The following is an 18459-nucleotide window of genomic DNA, read 5'->3' as shown; positions in this document are numbered from 1 at the left end:
ACTTGGCCATTCCAGGATGTTAATTTTGTTGTTTTTAAGCCATTCCTGTGTAGCTTTGGCTTTATGCTTAGGGTCATTGCACTGCTGGAAAACAAACCTTCTTCCAGGTTGCAGTCCTCTTGCAGACTGCATCAAGTTTTCCTCCAGGATTTCCCTATGTTTTGCTGCATTTATTTTACCCTCTACCTTCACAAACCTTCCAGGGTCTGCTTATACCAAACAGCATTTAGTCTGATGGCCATGAAGCTCAATTTTGGCTTCATCAGACCATAGAAACTTCTTCCAATTGACTTCAGAGATTCCCACATGCCTTCTGGCAAGATTTCATGTGAGCTTTTTTTTCCAACTGTGGCTTTCTCTCTGCCACTATCCCATAGAACTGCAACCGGTGAAGCACCTGGGGAACAGTTGTTGTATGCGCAGTCTCTCCCATCTCAGCCACTGAAGCTTGTAACTCCTCCAGAGTTGTCGCAAGGTCTCTTGGTAGCCTCCCTCACCTGACCCCTTTTTGCAAGGTCACTCAGCTTTTGAGGATGGCCTGCTCTAGGCAGAATTACAGCTGTGCCATATTCTGTCCATTTCTTGTTGATTGGCTTAACTGTACTCCAAGGAATATTCATTGACTTGGAAATTCTCTTGTATCCATCTCCCAATTTGTGCTTTTCAATAACCTATTTGCAGAGTTGCTTAGAGTGTTCTTTTGTCTTCATGGTGTAGTTTTTGCCAGGATACTGACTCATCAACAGTTGAACCTTCAAGATTCAGGTATAGTTTCACTACAACCAATTGAAACACCTTGACTGCACACGGTAATCTCCATTTAACTAACTATGTGACTTCTAAAACCAAATTAAATCCACTGTGATTCAATGTTGTAAAACAATGAAATATATAAACATCCAATGGGGTGAATACTTTTTATAGGCACTGTACTTTTCCACCTACTGAGGAACTGAATCCATCATCCTTACAGTAGACAGTTTTTTTGTAATTTATTTTTTATTGAAGTTCATCATAAAACAAACATTTCCATAAGATGTATTTTAGATACTGTACATATATATCATATATTCATATTTTCCACAAATCTCCACATAATATTTATCTGAAGTATATACATAGAGAAGAGAGGAAAGAAAGAACAAGCAAAAGGAAAAAACTATGTACAAGTAGGGAGTCATTTTTTTTTACAACATATTCATTGATTTGTGAGAATAAAGTCAGGCCTATGAAGTGTTATGTAGTTAAATCATTTTTCCCAGTATGAATCAAATTGTTCCAGCTTATGATTAGCAGATACTGTTATCTTCTCCATTTTGTAAATGTCCATTGTAATTTCCATCCATGCTTTTAAAGTTGGGCTCTCCTGTGATAACCATTTCCTGGTAAGAATCTTTTTACCAGCCACCAGCAATATACGTAGTCATTAAATATTTATCTCTTTTCAGCCATTCTTGAAGTTCATACCCAAAATATATGGTCTTACTTTCTAATGGTATTTTACATTTAGAAATGTCTTGTAGGGCATTGTGTATCCCACTCCAAAAGTCTTTGATAATGAGGCAATCCTAGAAAATATGATGATAGTTTGCATTTTGATTTCCACAATTTCTCCAGCAAACAGGGGAGGTTACTATCAAATGGGATTTCTGAGAGGGTGTAATAAAATATCTTATCAAGTTTTTCCATCCAAACTCCCTCCATTTCTGTGAACTGGTACACATGCATTGATACCTCCATATTATTGTCCATTCTTCCTCAGATATAATTATCCCTCCTTTCTCCCATTTTGTTTTAATGTATCAAGTCGAATACGTTTTAAGATTTGACAAACCCTTATACAAGTTTGAAATGATTCTATTACCATTATCTGAATTATATGCTTTTCTAAATAGCTCTATCAAACATGTTCTTGCCTTGGTTACATTTTTAACCCTCCTATTAACATACTGTCGCATCTGCAAATATCGATTAAAGTCTTGTTTTTCTAATAAGTGTTTTTCTTTAAGCATTTCAAAACTGAACAGTGTTCCTTCTTTCATTATATTGCAAAAAACTGTTATTTCTTTAGCTATCCAGTCCTTAAATCTAGCATCCAGTTTATTCAGCGTAAAATCCAAGTCATATGCACACCATTTAAGAATTGCAATATCTCATTCTTTTATAATGGTTTTCCATATTTTAAGAGACCATTTCACCCATGGGTTATCAGTAGTAATTATGTAACTGAGTAGGTTGTTATCAGCCAAAATTGCCTGTATGGGGATGGAAAGTATCCTCTCTTCAATATTTTTCTATTGAGCGTCATATGATGGGGTGCACCAGCATATCACAGCTCTCAACTGTGCTGCAGAATATTCTCTAAGAGAAGGTAGGCCCCATCCCCCGCTTTTTCTTGGCTAATTGCGAAGTTTTGAGACAAACTCTAGACCTTTAACCTTGCCATATATATCTTAATAACATTTTGTTCCATTCATTGAATTGATTTTGGTTTATCTCTATTGGTAGGGTCTGAAAGAGAAATAATAGTCTGGGCAATATACGAGGGGTGATTGATAAGTTTGTGGCCTAAGGTAGAAGGAGTCAATTTTAGAAAACCTAGCACATGTATTTTTCAACATAGTCCCATCCTACATTTACACACTTAGTCCAGCGGTTGTGGAGCATACAGATCTTGGACCTCCAGAAAGTGTCCACAGCAGGGGTGATTGATAAGTTTGTGGCCTAAGCTAGAAGGAGATGAGTTATACAGCTCTCATTACACACATGCAGGTAACTCATCTCCTTCTATTACATCAAGTAATAACTCATGTCCTTCTACCTGGGCCACAAACTTATCAATCACCCCTGATGAGTTATTAACTGATGAGTTATTAACTTGAAACTTTCTGCATAATCACTCAAAGAGTTGAACTGCATGTGCATGTGATGTGAAATTTATTAACTTAGCAGCAGCAGTTCAATGCAATATATAATCTAGCAGAGAGAAAAAATAAATATATATTTTCAAATAAATAATAAATAAATAAATAAATTATGTGTATTCAATAGATTTTTAAAAAGTGCAAAAAACAAAAATACTGTACATTTTTTAAAAAGAGTGTGGTAGGGTCCAAAGATTCAATGTCCATTTAGGAATCGGATGGCAAAGGGGGAAAAAGCTGTTCCTGAATTGCTGAGTGTGTACCTCCTACCTGATGGTAGCGCTGAGAAAAAGGCATGCCCTGGATGCTGGAAGACCTTAATAATGGACGCTGTCTTTCTGAGACACCACTCCCTGAAGATGTCCGGGGTTCTTTGTAGGCTGGTACCCAAGATGGAGCTGACTAGATTTACAATCTTCTGCAGCTTCTTTCGGTCCTGTGCAGTAGCCCCTCCATACCAGACAGTGATGCAGCCTGTCAGAATGTTCTCCACCGTACAACTATAGAAGTTTTTGAGTGTATTTGTTGCATGCCAAATCTCTTCAAACATCCTAATAAAATATAGCTTCTGTCTTGCCTTCTTTGTAACTACATCAATATGTTGGGACAAGGTTGGATCCTCAGAGATCTTGACAGCCAGGAACTTGAAACTGCTCACTCTCTCTACTTCTGATCCCTGTGAGGATTTGTATGTGCTCTTTCGTCTTACCCTTCCTGAAGTCCACAATCAGCTCTTTCATCTTACTGACATTGAGTTCCAGGCTGTTGCTGCGGCACTAAACCACTAGTTGGCATATCTCCCTCTCATCACCACCTGAGATTCTACCAATAATGGTTGTGTCATCAGCAAATTTATAGATGGTATTTGAGCTAATCCTAGTCACACAGTCATGTGTACATAGAGAGTAGAGCAGTGTGCTAAGCACACACCCCTGAGGTGTGCCAGTGTTGATTGTCAGCGAGGAGGATATGTTATCACCAATCTACACAGATTGTGGTCTTCCGGTTAGGAAGTCAAGGATCCAATTGCAGAAGAAGGTACAGAGGCTCACGTTCTGCAACTTCTCAATCAGTATTGTGGGAATGATGGTATTAAATGCTGAACTATAATCTCAAATCTGTATTGATCTACTGATAGTGCTGATTACTTTCTACTTACCAACTCTTTTTGACTGCCATCACCCAGGTCATGCCCTCTTCTCATTGCTACATCAGGGAAGAAGTACAGAAGCCTGAAAGCATACACTCAACAGTTCAGGAACAGCTTCTTTCTCTTTGCCATCAGATTTCTGAATGGACATTGAACCCATGAACAATACATCATTACTTTTTTTCTTTTTTTGCACTACTTATTAAATTTAACTTCTTAAATACTTTATTTTGCGGTTTTTTATTGTGTTGCAATGTACTGCTGCCTCAAAACAACAAATTTCACAACATGCTAGTGATATTGAACCTGATTCTGATTCAAGCCTATCCTAAATTTCAATGCCTCTCACCAATTTTTCCCTGCCCCCTGCTCTTGGGCAACATCTCTGCACTTTAAAACCTTGATAACATTTTGATAGTTTCCACTGCATTCCTTCTAAAACACTTTTTTGTTAAGTCTTTTTTACCCAATGGGTAAATACCATCGATAAATGTGTTTTATTTCCTTCAAGTTTTTGTGATTTCTAATACTGGGTAATCTTTATGAACCTTTCCAGCAACAGTCAAAAAGTGCTTGTCCAGGAGATCAAATCCCCACCAGCTCACTCAAGGTATATCAGACTTCTTCACCATTGAAGCAACAGGATCAGCCGTGTTCAACTCTGCCACAACATGAGTGCAGTACGATTGCAGAAGCAATCAAGAAGTGGCAGCAAGAAGTAGTGAGTACTGTGTATGTGTGTACACTTTTATTTTGGAGAGAAACACTAGAGACTACAGATGCTGAAATCTGGAGCAACACATAAAATGCTAGAAGAACTCTGGGAACTCCACAGCATCTGTGGAGGGAGATAAATGGTCAGTGCTTTGGGTTGAGACTCTTCATCTGGTTTGAAAGGTTGAGGGGAGAAAACCATTATAAAAAGGTGGAAGGAAGGGGTGGAACAAGAGCTACAGGCAATAAGTTGATCTAGGTGGGTGGGGAGAGTGGGAACAGCATCAGGCGCTTGGCGGTGACAGATGGAAATAACAAGGGGCTGAAGATAATGGAATCTGATAAGAGGAATGTGGAGAAATGAATAAAGAGAGGGAAGTGAGAAGGGGAACCTGTGGGAGGAGTGCGTGATTGGCAGATGGAGGGGGTAAAACAACATGATGATAGGGGCCTTGGATCAGGAGGAGAGAGAAAGGGGAAACAGTTACCACAAGTTGGAGAATTTAATGTTCATTCCACCTGGGTAGCCGTCAGATGAGTGTTTAAGCATAAGTCAGGGAAAATTATTGATTCACTGTCTCAAACTCTTCTTAAGATTCAGAGAAGGATAATTAAAAACAAGCTGCTAAAAATACTCAGCTGTTTATGGAAGGAATAACAGTGACCTTTCATCAGAACCAAGTTGTAATGTGATTGGAAACCTCACTTGAAAGTAACTTCATTTTCCTTTTCAGGAAAATCTAGAGAGTCTATACGAAGGGAAGACAGCAACTCTGGAGATACAAGTTTCATTATTAAGGTAAAAGAATTTTATTGAAATAAAGTTCCCTTTAATTAATATGGAACCAGTGTAGTCACTCATGATGCTCTTTGTTTCCTTGCAATCAAATGTGATTTATCTCCACTGTAGTTCTATGGGTTTTGAGATGATGTATAAAGCCATAAACAAAAATGCTGGACAGACTCAGCAGGTCAGGTACCATTTGTTGAAAAAGAAACATTTAATAGAAAATGAAGTTTTCAATCTGCTTTTCTTTGCCCAGAGTGCCTGATTTGCTGAGTGCTTCCAACATTTTCTGGTCTTGTTTTAGATAACCACATAACAATTTCAACACGGAAACAGGCCATCTCAGCCCTTCTAGTCCCAGCATCTGTTGTTTATTTTAAGTTTTATTTGCTGATGAGGCCAATGTGGGACTTCCAGACTCTGCCAAAGGGGGAGAAAGAGATGCTTGGGGTATAGGTGAGTCAAAGTCAAATGTAAATTTGTTACCAAGGTACATATATGTCACATATACACACTACGTTGAGAATTATTTTCTTGCAAACATTTACAGGAATCTAATAGAATTTATGAAGACTACATAAACAAAGACTGACAACCAATGTGCAAAATAAGACAGTTTGTTCAAATAAATAAATCATGTTGAAAACATGAGTTGTAGCATCCTTGAAAGAGAGTCTGTATGTTTTAGAATCAGTTCAGCGTTGAGGTAAGTCAAGTTATCCACACTGGTTCAGGAGCCTGATCGTTATAGGGTAAAAACGGCTACTGAACCTGGTGGTGTGGATTGAAAGACTCCTGTACTTCCTGCTTGATGGTAATAATGAGAAGGGAAAATTGAGAAGTGTCAAGGCACTTTTCTCAACATTTACACTGGGTTTCTATGTGCTCCTTGCATATGGTCTCAAGGTTCACAACATCATCCCAAATGTTTCTTCATTTTGAGAACTGCTTAGCCAGTGATTCCCATCAGTCAGAGTGGATAGAACGTAGAACTTAGAAATCTACAGCACACAATGTTGTGCTGACCATGTAACCTACTCTAGAGACTGCCTAAAATTTCCTTAGCTCATAGCCTTCTATTTTTCTAAGCACTATGTACCTATCTAAGGGGCTGTGAAAAAAACCCTATTGTATCCACTTCCACCACCGCTGCTAGCAGTACATTCAATGCACCCACCACTCTCTCCGTGAAAAACTTGCCCCTGGCATCCCCTCGGTACCTATTTCCAAGCACCTTAAAACTATGCCCCCTCATGTTAGCCATTTCAGCCCTGGAAAAAAGCTCCTGGCTATTCACATGATCAGTGCCCCTCAACATCTTATACACCTCTAAGGAGAAAAGGCCAAGTACACTCAATCTATTCTCATAAGGGCCGCCCTCCAATCCAGGCAACATCCTTGTAAATCTCCTCTGCATTCTCTCTGTTGTATCCACATCCTTCCTGTAGTGAGGTGACCAGAACTGAACACAGTAATCCAAATAGGGTCTGGCCAAGGTCATATATAGCTGTAACATTACCTCACATAATGAACATAATCCCACGGTTGGTGAATGCCAACACACCATGCACCTTCTTAACAACACTGTAAACCTGCGCAGCAGTTTTGAGTATCCTATTGACACGGACCCCAAGATCTCTCAGATGCATCAGACTGCCAAGAGTCTTAACATTTATGTTATATTCTGTTTTCAAATTGGACCTACTGTTACGTATTCGGGCAACAATAATATAGATGAGTTAGGCAAGGGGTTTTATAACGAACAACACGTTTATTAAACACTGATAACAAACCCCCTTCAAATGTAAACAAACCCAAACAATGGTCCGAGCTCAGCTGCTGGCAGCTGGTCAGACAGTTCTTAATAGCTTTGCAGTCTCAAACAGTCTTTAAAGTAGTATTGAAAAAAACAGTTCTCCAAAGCGAATTGCCGAATGAAAACAGTTCAAAGAACGATATGCCGACAGTTCAAAAGCTCACGGTACTTTTAAAAGGAGAGACTTTTTAAAGCGATTTAAATTCTCTTCCACGTCGATGTCCTTCGATTCCCAGCGTCGAACTCCCACGTCGAATTTTATTAAATATAACAGCTTAAAGTGACTGACCTTCCTTCCACAATATTCTCAATCTCCCGCTTTTTCCAGCGGAGACTATCGTGAGAATAGTAAACGAAATCCTTCCGAATGAGGATCACACAAGGTCGAAGTCAATCCATCGAAAATCGATTCCTCTCGATCTCCATTTTCCAAACTTTTCTTCACTCTCCCTTAGCAAAGAAACCGTTGGCTCTGACCTTTTAAACTTTAGGCATTATATAAAACTTCATTTTTAACTAAACTGCGTCATCACATTAAATCACACAGTAACATGAAGTCATCTTGGCAAATCCAGCCACGAACTGCCCCACCCGACAGGGTGGGTCTTCCTTTTATACCCTGTAGAAAAAACCTGTCACATGACCTCTACTGGCGGGAAAATGACATCACTCCACCATTACCTCATGTCCAGTATAACTTCAACCCCAGTCACGTGACAAGGGTACCACTGTCACGCGTCACGGGTACGTAACACCTCCCTCCAAAAAAAACATTTTTGGTCTGTCAAGAACAAAAATTTTTAACAATTACTTACAAGAAAAACAAATGTATAAATTATATAACATACACAATATACAATACAGTAGGAGTGTTACAAAAAAAAACCACTCCAAAAAAAAACATTGTACAGTCAACATCGAGATAGACAATCAGCAACCACATTATCTTTACCTTTAATATGAGTTATCACAATATTGTACTCTTGTAACATCAAACTCCAATTTAACAATCTTCTGTTTTTGTTTTTCATCTTACTCAGAAAAACTAACGGATTATGATCAGTGTAAACAATAAGTGGTTTTTGAGTTGTACCAACATATACCTCAAAATATTCCAAAGCTAAAACAAGAGATAACAATTCTTTCTCTATTGTTGAATAGTTTCTTTGATGCTTATTAAATTTCTTAGAAAAGTATGCTACTGGATGATCAACATCATCACCCTCATTCCTTTGCATCAGTACTGCCCCCGCAGCTTCATCACTAGCATCTACAGCTAATGAAAAAGGTTTTTCAAAATCAGGTGCTTTAAGCACAGGTTGTTCACATATCATTGTTTTCAATTTTTCAAATGCTTCCTGACAAAACACTGTCCATACAAACTTTACATTCTTCTGCAGAAGGTTAGTTAATGGAAGGGCAACATTAGCAAAATTCTTACAAAATTTTCGATAATATCCTACCATTCCCAAAAACCTTCTGAGAGTTTTTTTTCCCCGTCGGAGTGGGAATTTCCAAAATTGCCTGAACTTTTGCCTGAACAGGAGCTACCTTACCTTGACCTACAACATAACCAAGGTAAGTCACAGTAGCATGTCCAAATTCACTCTTGGCTAAATTAATAGTCAAGTTAGCTTTTGAAAGCTTTTCAAACAATTTCTCCACCGCAATAATGTGTGCTTCCCAAGTATCATTTCCTGTCACTAAATCATCAATATAAGCATCAGTATCTTTCAAACCCTGAATCACAGAATTAATCATCCTCTGAAAAGTACCTGGGGCATTCTTCATCCCAAATGGAAGAACATTATACTCATATAACCCAGATGGAGTTACAAATGCAGAAATCTCTCTACCTCTGTCCGTTAATGGAACACACCAATACCCTTTCAATAAATCAATCTTTGTAAGGAACTTTGCTTTTCCAACCTTATCTACACAATCATCTACTCTAGGAATTGGATATGCATCTGTTTTCGTTACAGCATTCACCTTTCTATAGTCCGTACAAAACCTACATAGCATACATACATCCTCTACATAGCACCATCCAGAGACAGAGAAGCAGTTTCAGCGACAGGTTACTGTCGATGCAATGCTCCTCAGACAGGATGAAGAGGTCAATACTCCCCAATGCCATTAGGCTTTACAATTCAACTGCCAGGACTTAAGAACTTTTTTTTTTAAAGCTATTATTAATGCTTTTTGAGTTAGTGATTTAGATGCATATCATATTATTACTGAGTTAAGTATTGTATGTAAGGAGTTTTTGCTACAACAAGTGTATGGGACATTGGAAAAAATGTTGAATTTCCCCATGGGGATGAATAAAGTATCTATCTATCTATCTAATACTACCATCAGGTTTTGGCACCATAACACATGGCGAACTCCAATTCGAGTTAGAATGTCTAATAATATCATTCTCTAACATGTATTCAATTTCTTTCTCAGCAAGTTCACATTTTTCCATGTTCATCCTATATGGATGTTGTTTAATAGGTTTGGCATCTCCAACATCTACATCATGTGAAGCTATAGTAGTCCTTCTCGGAACATCTGGAAACAAATCCTTATACTTAAAAATCAATTCCTTCATCTGTTGTTTCTGCTCTAGCTGTAAATGTGCTAATTTCTCATCCATATTTTCCAAAATAGTCGAATTAGGTAACCTAACAGAAACAATGTTAGATTTAGAATGAAAGTCAGATGAATCATCTATCATGTTCCCAGTTAAATCCAACTCATTCTCACTAACCACAACAGTCACAGTATCAGATTGTTTCTCAAAATATGGTTTAATCATATTTATGTGGCAAAGTTGTGTTGACCTTCTACGATCTGGAGTTTTTATTACATAATCCACATCATTAACTCTAGACACAATTTCATAAGGCCCATGAAATCTAGCTTGTAAAGGATTTGTCTGCACTGGGAAAAGAACCAACACCTTATCTCCAGGCTTAAACATCCTCATCCTAGCTTCCTTATCATACCAAGTCTTCATTTTCTCCTGAGCCAACTCCAAATTTTCCTTGGCTAAGCTACAAGCTTTATGTAACCTGTCCTTAAATTTCAAAACATAATCCAACAAATTAGTATGCACTTCCTTACTAATCCACTGTTCCTTCAATAAAGCTAAAGGTCCTCTAACTCTATGCCCAAACACAAGTTCAAATGGACTAAAACCTAAAGATTCCTGTACCGATTCCCTTACTACAAATAAAAGTAAGTTTATACTCTCATCCCAGTCACTTTCATTCTCCACACAATATGTCCTAATCATATTCTTGAGAGTAGAATGAAACCTCTCCAAGGCACCTTGCGATTCTGGATGGTATGCAGACGAAGTAATTTGCTTAGCTCCCAATTTATAAACTATCTGTTGAAACAATCCAGACATAAAATTACTACCTTGATCAGTTTGTATTTCCTTAGGCAATCCAAAATAAGTAAAGAATTTTATAAGAGCCTTCGTCACAGTTTTAGCTTTTATATTCCTAAGTGGTACTGCCTCTGGAAACCTAGACGAAGTACACATGATAGTCAACAAATACTGATAACCAGTTTTTGTCTTTGGTAATGGACCAACACAATCTACAATAACTTTAGAAAACGGTTCACCGAATGCTGGAATAGGTTGTAATGGAGCTACTGGTGTAACCTGATTTGGTTTACCCACAATTTGACAAGTATGGCACGTCTTACAAAACATCGCCACATCTTTTCTTAAACCAGGCCAGTAAAAATGTTTTAAAATTTTGTCCACAGTCTTCCTTACCCCTTGATGTCCACCTAAAGGCACACTATGAGCTAAAGTCAAAATCTCATTCCGATAAACTTTAGGAACAACTACCTGATAAACAACATTCCATTCCTCACTTGCAGGAATTGTAGGCGACCTCCACTTCCTCATCAACACTCCTTTTTCCAAGTAATATCCTACTGACACCTTCTCAATTTCACTACCTAGTAAAGCTTGTTCCCTTAATTTTACAATCTCAGGATCTCTATTCTGCTCTGCTATCATCTCCTTCCGAGACAGAGATAAATCTTCATAGTCAGACTTACTCCCAGAATCTTGTTCAAACAACGAAGGTAAGAAAGTTTCTGACACATCCTCAAAACTCAAATCCTGAGTTGAACAGTCATGAGTAACAACCTCATTCTGCACATCAATCTTTTTAGCCATAGCTCTAGTCACAACACAAGAAAAATCTGTGTTAGAATTCACCTCTGGTTCCTCTGATTCCATTGTCAAATGCACTTCAGGAAAAACTTGTCCACCTGCCAAGTCATTACCTAACAATAAAGAAATACCCTTCACAGGTAAGCTATGCTGTAATCCTACCTTAACAAATCCTGCAACTAACCCTGACTTTAAATTTACTTCATGTAAACGTACAGGCATAAAATCACTTCCAACACCTCTTATGTAATTCACCTCACCAGTATCACTCTCTTCATTAAACTTCAACACACTATCTAACATCAGTGATTGAGAAGCTCCAGTATCCCTAAGAATCTTTATTGGCACCAGAGTAGATCCTTCTTTCAAGGATACAAACCCTTCAGTTATAAAATGATCATATCCCTTTCTAACTTTGTCAGACTCTAACAAATCCTCATTTGTGTTTACCAAACCCTGTAACTTTACAGGTGCTTTAGTATGTTGCACACAAGCATCCGGAACTGCTTCCTTCTCTTTCTTTTTCAATTTGAAACAGTTAGCTATTACATGGCCAGGCTTCTTACAATAGTTACAAATAAGACCAAACTGTCTTTCCTTCACAGGTTTTCCTTCCTCCTTACCTCTCTCATTAACCTCTAATTTAATTTCTGATTTACCTGGAGTCTCCATATTATTTTTCCTCTTAAAAATTCTACCCTGAGGAAATTTATTCTTATGGATTAAAACATACTCATCAGCTAATCTAGCACAGTCCTGCAATTTATCAGTATCCCTCTCATTTAAGTAGGTCCTTACTTCAACAGGAATGCTTCTTTTAAATTCCTCCATCAAAATCAGCTCTTTCAAAGTCTCATAGTCCTCATTTACATTTTTAGAAGAAACCCATCTCTCAAAACACATAGCTTTATCATAGGCAAATTCCACATAAGTCTTTTCCACAGACTTTTTCAAACTCCTGAATCTTTCCCTGTACGCTTCTGGGACCAATTCATACGATTTGAGAATATTTTCTTTCACAATATCATAATCTAATGCTTGCGCAGCAGTTAAAGCTGTGTAAACCTGTTGTGCCTTGCCTTTGATTACACTCTGTAATAACACTGACCATTTATCTTTCGGCCACTCTGACATCCGAGCAATAGTTTCAAAATGTTGAAAATATCTCTCCACTTCTGTTTCACTAAATGGAGGGACCAATTTAATTTCTTGGCTAGCAACAAACGGTTTTTTAGAACCAGCAGACTGTTCTACAGACCTTAATTTCTCCATTGCATATTCAAAATCTCTTTGCTTTTGCTCAGATTCCAATTTACACCTCTCTAACATCATTTGTTCAATTTGCAACTGCATCTCCAGATTACTTATTGGAAACGATTCTAAAATCAATTCTTCAAAATGACCCGAAGCCACAAAATGTGATGCGATCTTTCTCTGTATTACAGCTTTTGATGTAGTTGGCAAAATCCCTTTAATATGCAACCGATTTGCAAGTTCAGAGACTTCAGTTTTTTTCGCCTTCACTAACAAATCCGCGACTGGCGAATCCAGAAACTCATCAATATTCATCGTTGCCGAATACCACTCACAAGCCAATCAAACAAAAAAAAATCGAGCAATCCCCGTTACCAAAACACCGACTCAAAATTCAAAAAACTTTTTAAACTCAAATAATTCAATCCCGAACGTAGCCCCCATAATTATGTTACGTATTCCAGCAACAATAATATAGATGAGTTAGGCAAGGGGTTTTATAACGAACAACACGTTTATTAAACACTGATAACAAACCCCCTTCAAATGTAAACAAACCCAAACAATGGTCCGAGCTCAGCTGCTGGCAGCTGGTCAGACAGTTCTTAATAGCTTTGCAGTCTCAAACAGTCTTTAAAGTAGTATTGAAAAAAACAGTTCTCCAAAGCGAATTGCCGAATGAAAACAGTTCAAAGAACGATATGCCGACAGTTCAAAAGCTCACGGTACTTTTAAAAGGAGAGACTTTTTAAAGCGATTTAAATTCTCTTCCACGTCGATGTCCTTCGATTCCCAGCGTCGAACTCCCACGTCGAATTTTATTAAATATAACAGCTTAAAGTGACTGACCTTCCTTCCACAATATTCTCAATCTCCCGCTTTTTCCAGCGGAGACTATCGTGAGAATAGTAAACGAAATCCTTCCGAATGAGGATCACACAAGGTCGAAGTCAATCCATCGAAAATCGATTCCTCTCGATCTCCATTTTCCAAACTTTTCTTCACTCTCCCTTAGCAAAGAAACCGTTGGCTCTGACCTTTTAAACTTTAGGCATTATATAAAACTTCATTTTTAACTAAACTGCGTCATCACATTAAATCACACAGTAACATGAAGTCATCTTGGCAAATCCAGCCACGAACTGCCCCACCCGACAGGGTGGGTCTTCCTTTTATACCCTGTAGAAAAAACCTGTCACATGACCTCTACTGGCGGGAAAATGACATCACTCCACCATTACCTCATGTCCAGTATAACTTCAACCCCAGTCACGTGACAAGGGTACCACTGTCACGCGTCACGGGTACGTAACACTACCAAAATGAACTACTTCATACATATCTGGTTGAAGTCCATCTGCCACTTCTCAGCCCAGTTCTGCATCCTATCGATGTGCCATTGTCACCTCTGACAACCCTCCAGACTATCCACAACACCCCCAACCTTTGTGTCATCAGCAAACTTACTAACCCACCCTTCTACTTCTTCATCCAGGTCATTTATAGAAGAGGAGGGGTCCCAGAACAGATCCCTGCGGAACACTGCTGGTCACCAACCTTCATGCCGAATACAAACCAACTACAGCCACCCTTTGCCTTCTGTGGGCAAGCCAATTCTGGATCCACAAAGCAAGGTCTCCTTACTTTCTGAAGGAGCCTTGCATGGGGAACCTTATCAAATGCCTTACTGAAATCTATATACACTACATCCACTGTTCTACCTTCATCAATGTATATTGTTACATCCTCAAAGAATTCAATCAGGCTCGTAAGGCACGATCTGCCCGTGACAAAGCTGTGCTGACTATCCCTAATCAGATTATGTCTCTCCAAATGCTCATCAGTCCTGCCTCTCAGGATCTTCTGCAATGACTTGCCTACCACTGAAGTTAGACTCACTGGTCTATAATTTTGCTGGGTTATCTCTACTGGCTTTCTTGAACAAGGGAACGATATTTGCAACCCTCCAATCCTCCAGCACTTCTCCTGTCCCTATTGATGATGCAAAGATCATTGCAAGAGGTTCAGCAATCCCCTCCCTTGCTTCCCACAGCAGCCTGGGGTATATCTCATCTTGACCTGGTGACTTATCTAACTTAATACTTTTCAAAAGCTCCAGCTCTTTCTTAATGTCTGTATTCTCAAGCGTTTCAGTCTGCTGTAAGCATTCCCCACAATTGCCAAGGTCTTTTTCCCTGGTGAATACTGAAGGAAAGTATTCATTAAGTACCTCCACTACCTCCTCCGACTCCATGCACAGATCCACCAGATTGGTCCTATACTCACATGGCTCATCTTCTTGCTCTTCGCATATTTGTAGAATGCCTTGGGCTTTTCCTTAATCCTGCTTACCAAGGCCTTCTCATGGCCTCTTCTGGCTCTCTTAATTCCATTCTTAAGCTCCTTCGTAGCAACCTTGTAATTTTCTAGAGCTCTAACAGTACCTAGTTTCTTGAGCCTTTCATAAGCTTTTCTTCTTAACTAAATTTGTTACATCCTTTGTACACCATGGTTCGTTAAATCTACCATCCTTTCCCTACCTCAGTGGAACTATGCAGAACACTTGCCACATTTCTGCTGTGCGTTTCTCTAAGAACATCTGCTCCCAATTTATGCTCCCAAGTTCCTGTCTAATAGCATCATATTTCCCCCTACCCCAATTAAATGTTTTCCCAAATTATCTGCTGCTATCCCTCTCCAGCATATGCTGAAGGAGACAGAGTTGTGGTCACTACCTCCAAAATGCTCTCCCACCAAGAGATCTGACACCTAACCAGGTTCATTTCCTAATACCAGATCAAGTACAGCCTAGTTGGCTTATCTACATATTGCATCAGGAAACCTTCCTGAACACACCTAACAAACTCCACCCCATCTAAACCCCTTGTGCTAAGGAGATGCCAATCAATATTAGGAAAGTTTAAAATCTCCCATCACAACAACCATGATGGTACACATCTTCAAACACTCTTTCACTCTTGCTAAAATCAGAAAAAATATTGAAAGAGGTGTGAATTTCATCAATATTTGACTTTGCTTAGAGGTGGTTCCAAAGGTATGAGAAGCAGTACATATTTTCCAGTGTCTCATCCTGGGAATTCGTGATCAAAGCTGAAAAACAGAGTCATAAAATAGTACAGCACAAAAACGGGCCCTTCAGCCCATCTGGTCCATATTGAACCATTTAAACTGACTTCTCCCATCGATTTGCACCGGGACCATAGCCCTCTAAACCTCTACCATCCATGAACCTATTCAAACATCTCTTAAATATCCTAACCCAATCAATCTTTCCTTATAAGTCAGGTCCTACAGACCCTGCAAATTCTTTGTAAATTTTCTCTGTACTCTTTCAACCTTATTTACATCTTTTCTATAGGTAGGTGATCAGAATAAAAAAACAATACTCTAAATTAGACCTCACTAATGTCTTGTACAACTTCAGCATAACATCCCTCATCCTGTACTCAGTACCTTGATTTATGAAGGCCAATGTACCAAAAGCTTTCTCTACATCCCTATCCACCTGTGACACCAATTTCAATGAATTACGTACCTGCATTTCCAGATCCCTTTGTTTTACCACACTCCACAGTGCCCTACCATTCACTGTTCAAGACCAACCCTGGCTGGTCCTTCGGAACTGCAACACCTCACTTGTCTGCATTAAATTCCATTTGCCATTTTTTCAGCCTATTTTTCCAGCTGGTCCAGATCTCACTGCAAGGCATGACAATCTTCCTCCCAAAACCACTACCCCCCCCCCCCCCCCAATCTTGGCGTTATTTACATATTTGCTGATTCAGTTAATCACATTATCATCTAGATCATTGATATAGATGACAAACAGACCCAGGACTGATCCCTACAGCACCCCACTAGTCACAGGCCTCCAGTCAGAGAGGCAACTCACTACTACCACTCTCTGGCTTCTCCCATAAAGTCTTGGGTGGCCCTGGGGATTTATCTACCCTGAATTGCCTCAGGGTAGCAAACACCTCCTCGTCTGTAATCTGTACAGGGACTGTGAAATTCATGCCACATTGCTTCGCTTCTATAGACTCTGTATCCCTCTCCCAAATAAATACAAATGCAAAGAATGCACTTAAGATCTCCCCCAGCTCTTTTAGCTCCAACTATGGGTTACCATTCTGGTCTTCCAAAGGACCAATTTTGTCACTAGCAACTCTTTTGCTCTTAACATGCCTGTAGAATCCCTTAGGATTCTCCTTCACCTAGAAACAACTCCATGCCTTCTTTTAACTTTCCTGATTTCTTAAGTGTTCTCTTGCATTTCATGTACTTCATAATCATCTCATTTGTTCCTATTTGCCTATATCTGCTATGCACCTCCTTTTTTCCCTCTTAACCAGGGCCTCAATATCTCTTGAAAACAAATTTTCCTTACTCTTATTATCTTTACTTTTATTTCTGACAGTCCCATAGAAGCTTTGTACTCTCAAAATTTCACTTTTGAAGTACTCCCATCTAACAAGTACACCTTTCCCGGGACACAGCCCGTCCCAATCCACACTTGCCATATCCTTTCTGATACCATGAAAATTGACCTTTCTCCAATTAAATCTCAAACCATGGCCCAGACCTATCCTTTTCAATATTGACTTTGAAACTAAAAGCATTATGATCATTAGATGCAAGGTATTCACCACATGACTTCTCGTTCCTGAATAGCAGATCAAGTATTGCTTACATTCTCGTTTGGACTGTTACGTACTGATTAAGGAAAATTTCCCATACATATTTGACAAACTCTATCCCTTTTACAATATGGGAGTCGCAGTAAATATGTGGAAAGTTAAAATCGCCTACTATAACAGACTGTTTCTTGAAACAGTCTGCGATCTCTTTACAAATTTGTTCCTCTCAATCCCTCAGACTTTTAGGTGGTCTGTAACATAGCCCCATTAACTGGTCATTCATTTCTTATTTTTCAGTTCCAACTATAACACCTCATTAGACAAGGTCTCCAGTCTGTCCTGACTAAGCTCTGCCATGACATTTTCCTTAACTAGTTGTGCCAGCCCTCCTCAAATTTGTCAGGCAATATTTCACTTTACAGAAACCGTACTGACTTTGACTTATTTTATCATTAGTCTCCAAGTACCTACAAAGGCTAGTGCCCATGATGGAGCTGACTAATTGAACAACTCCCTGCAGCTTCCATCCCACCACCCACAATACCAGGCAGTGATACAACCAGTTAGATTGTTCTCCATAGTACGTCTGTAGAAATTTGAGAGTGTTTTTTGTAACAAACCAAATCTCCTTAAAGTCCTAATGAAATATAGCTGCCATCTTGTCTTCTTTATAGCTGCATCTGTATGCTGGGTCCAGCTTAAGTCCTCAGAGGTATTGACACCCAGGAACTTGAAATTGCTCACTCTCCCCACTTCTGATCCCTCTATTTGGACTGGTATGTGTTCCCTCGTTTTACCCTTTCTGAACTCCGCAATCAGTTCTTTGGTCTTATTGATCAAATTCCTCTCAATTGACCAGGGTTTTGGAAAAGACCACAGATAGTGTTCTTGCTCCTTGCTTTTCTCTTGGTGTGGACACAAAGTAAGGAATGTATGCATCCTAGATGTTGGATTCAGGAGAAGCTAC

General features: G+C 39.1%; 1 protein-coding gene across 2 annotated transcripts in view; it reads left to right on the top strand.

The window, feature by feature from the left end:
• The window catches only part of sdccag8 (SHH signaling and ciliogenesis regulator sdccag8), a 415760-nt gene that overhangs the window by 49429 nt on the left and 347872 nt on the right, over positions 1 to 18459 (top strand). For both annotated transcript variants that reach the window (XM_073050489.1, XM_073050488.1), the window contains exons 6-7: positions 4631 to 4795; positions 5523 to 5587. In XM_073050489.1, the coding sequence (XP_072906590.1) occupies positions 4631 to 4795; positions 5523 to 5587 (230 nt within the window). The remainder of the gene's footprint in view (positions 1 to 4630; positions 4796 to 5522; positions 5588 to 18459) is intronic.

The sequence above is a fragment of the Hemitrygon akajei genome, chromosome 7 (assembly GCF_048418815.1).
Source record: "Hemitrygon akajei chromosome 7, sHemAka1.3, whole genome shotgun sequence".
Taxonomy (NCBI): domain Eukaryota; kingdom Metazoa; phylum Chordata; class Chondrichthyes; order Myliobatiformes; family Dasyatidae; genus Hemitrygon; species Hemitrygon akajei.
This window is presented reverse-complemented; position numbering and strand designations above follow the sequence as displayed.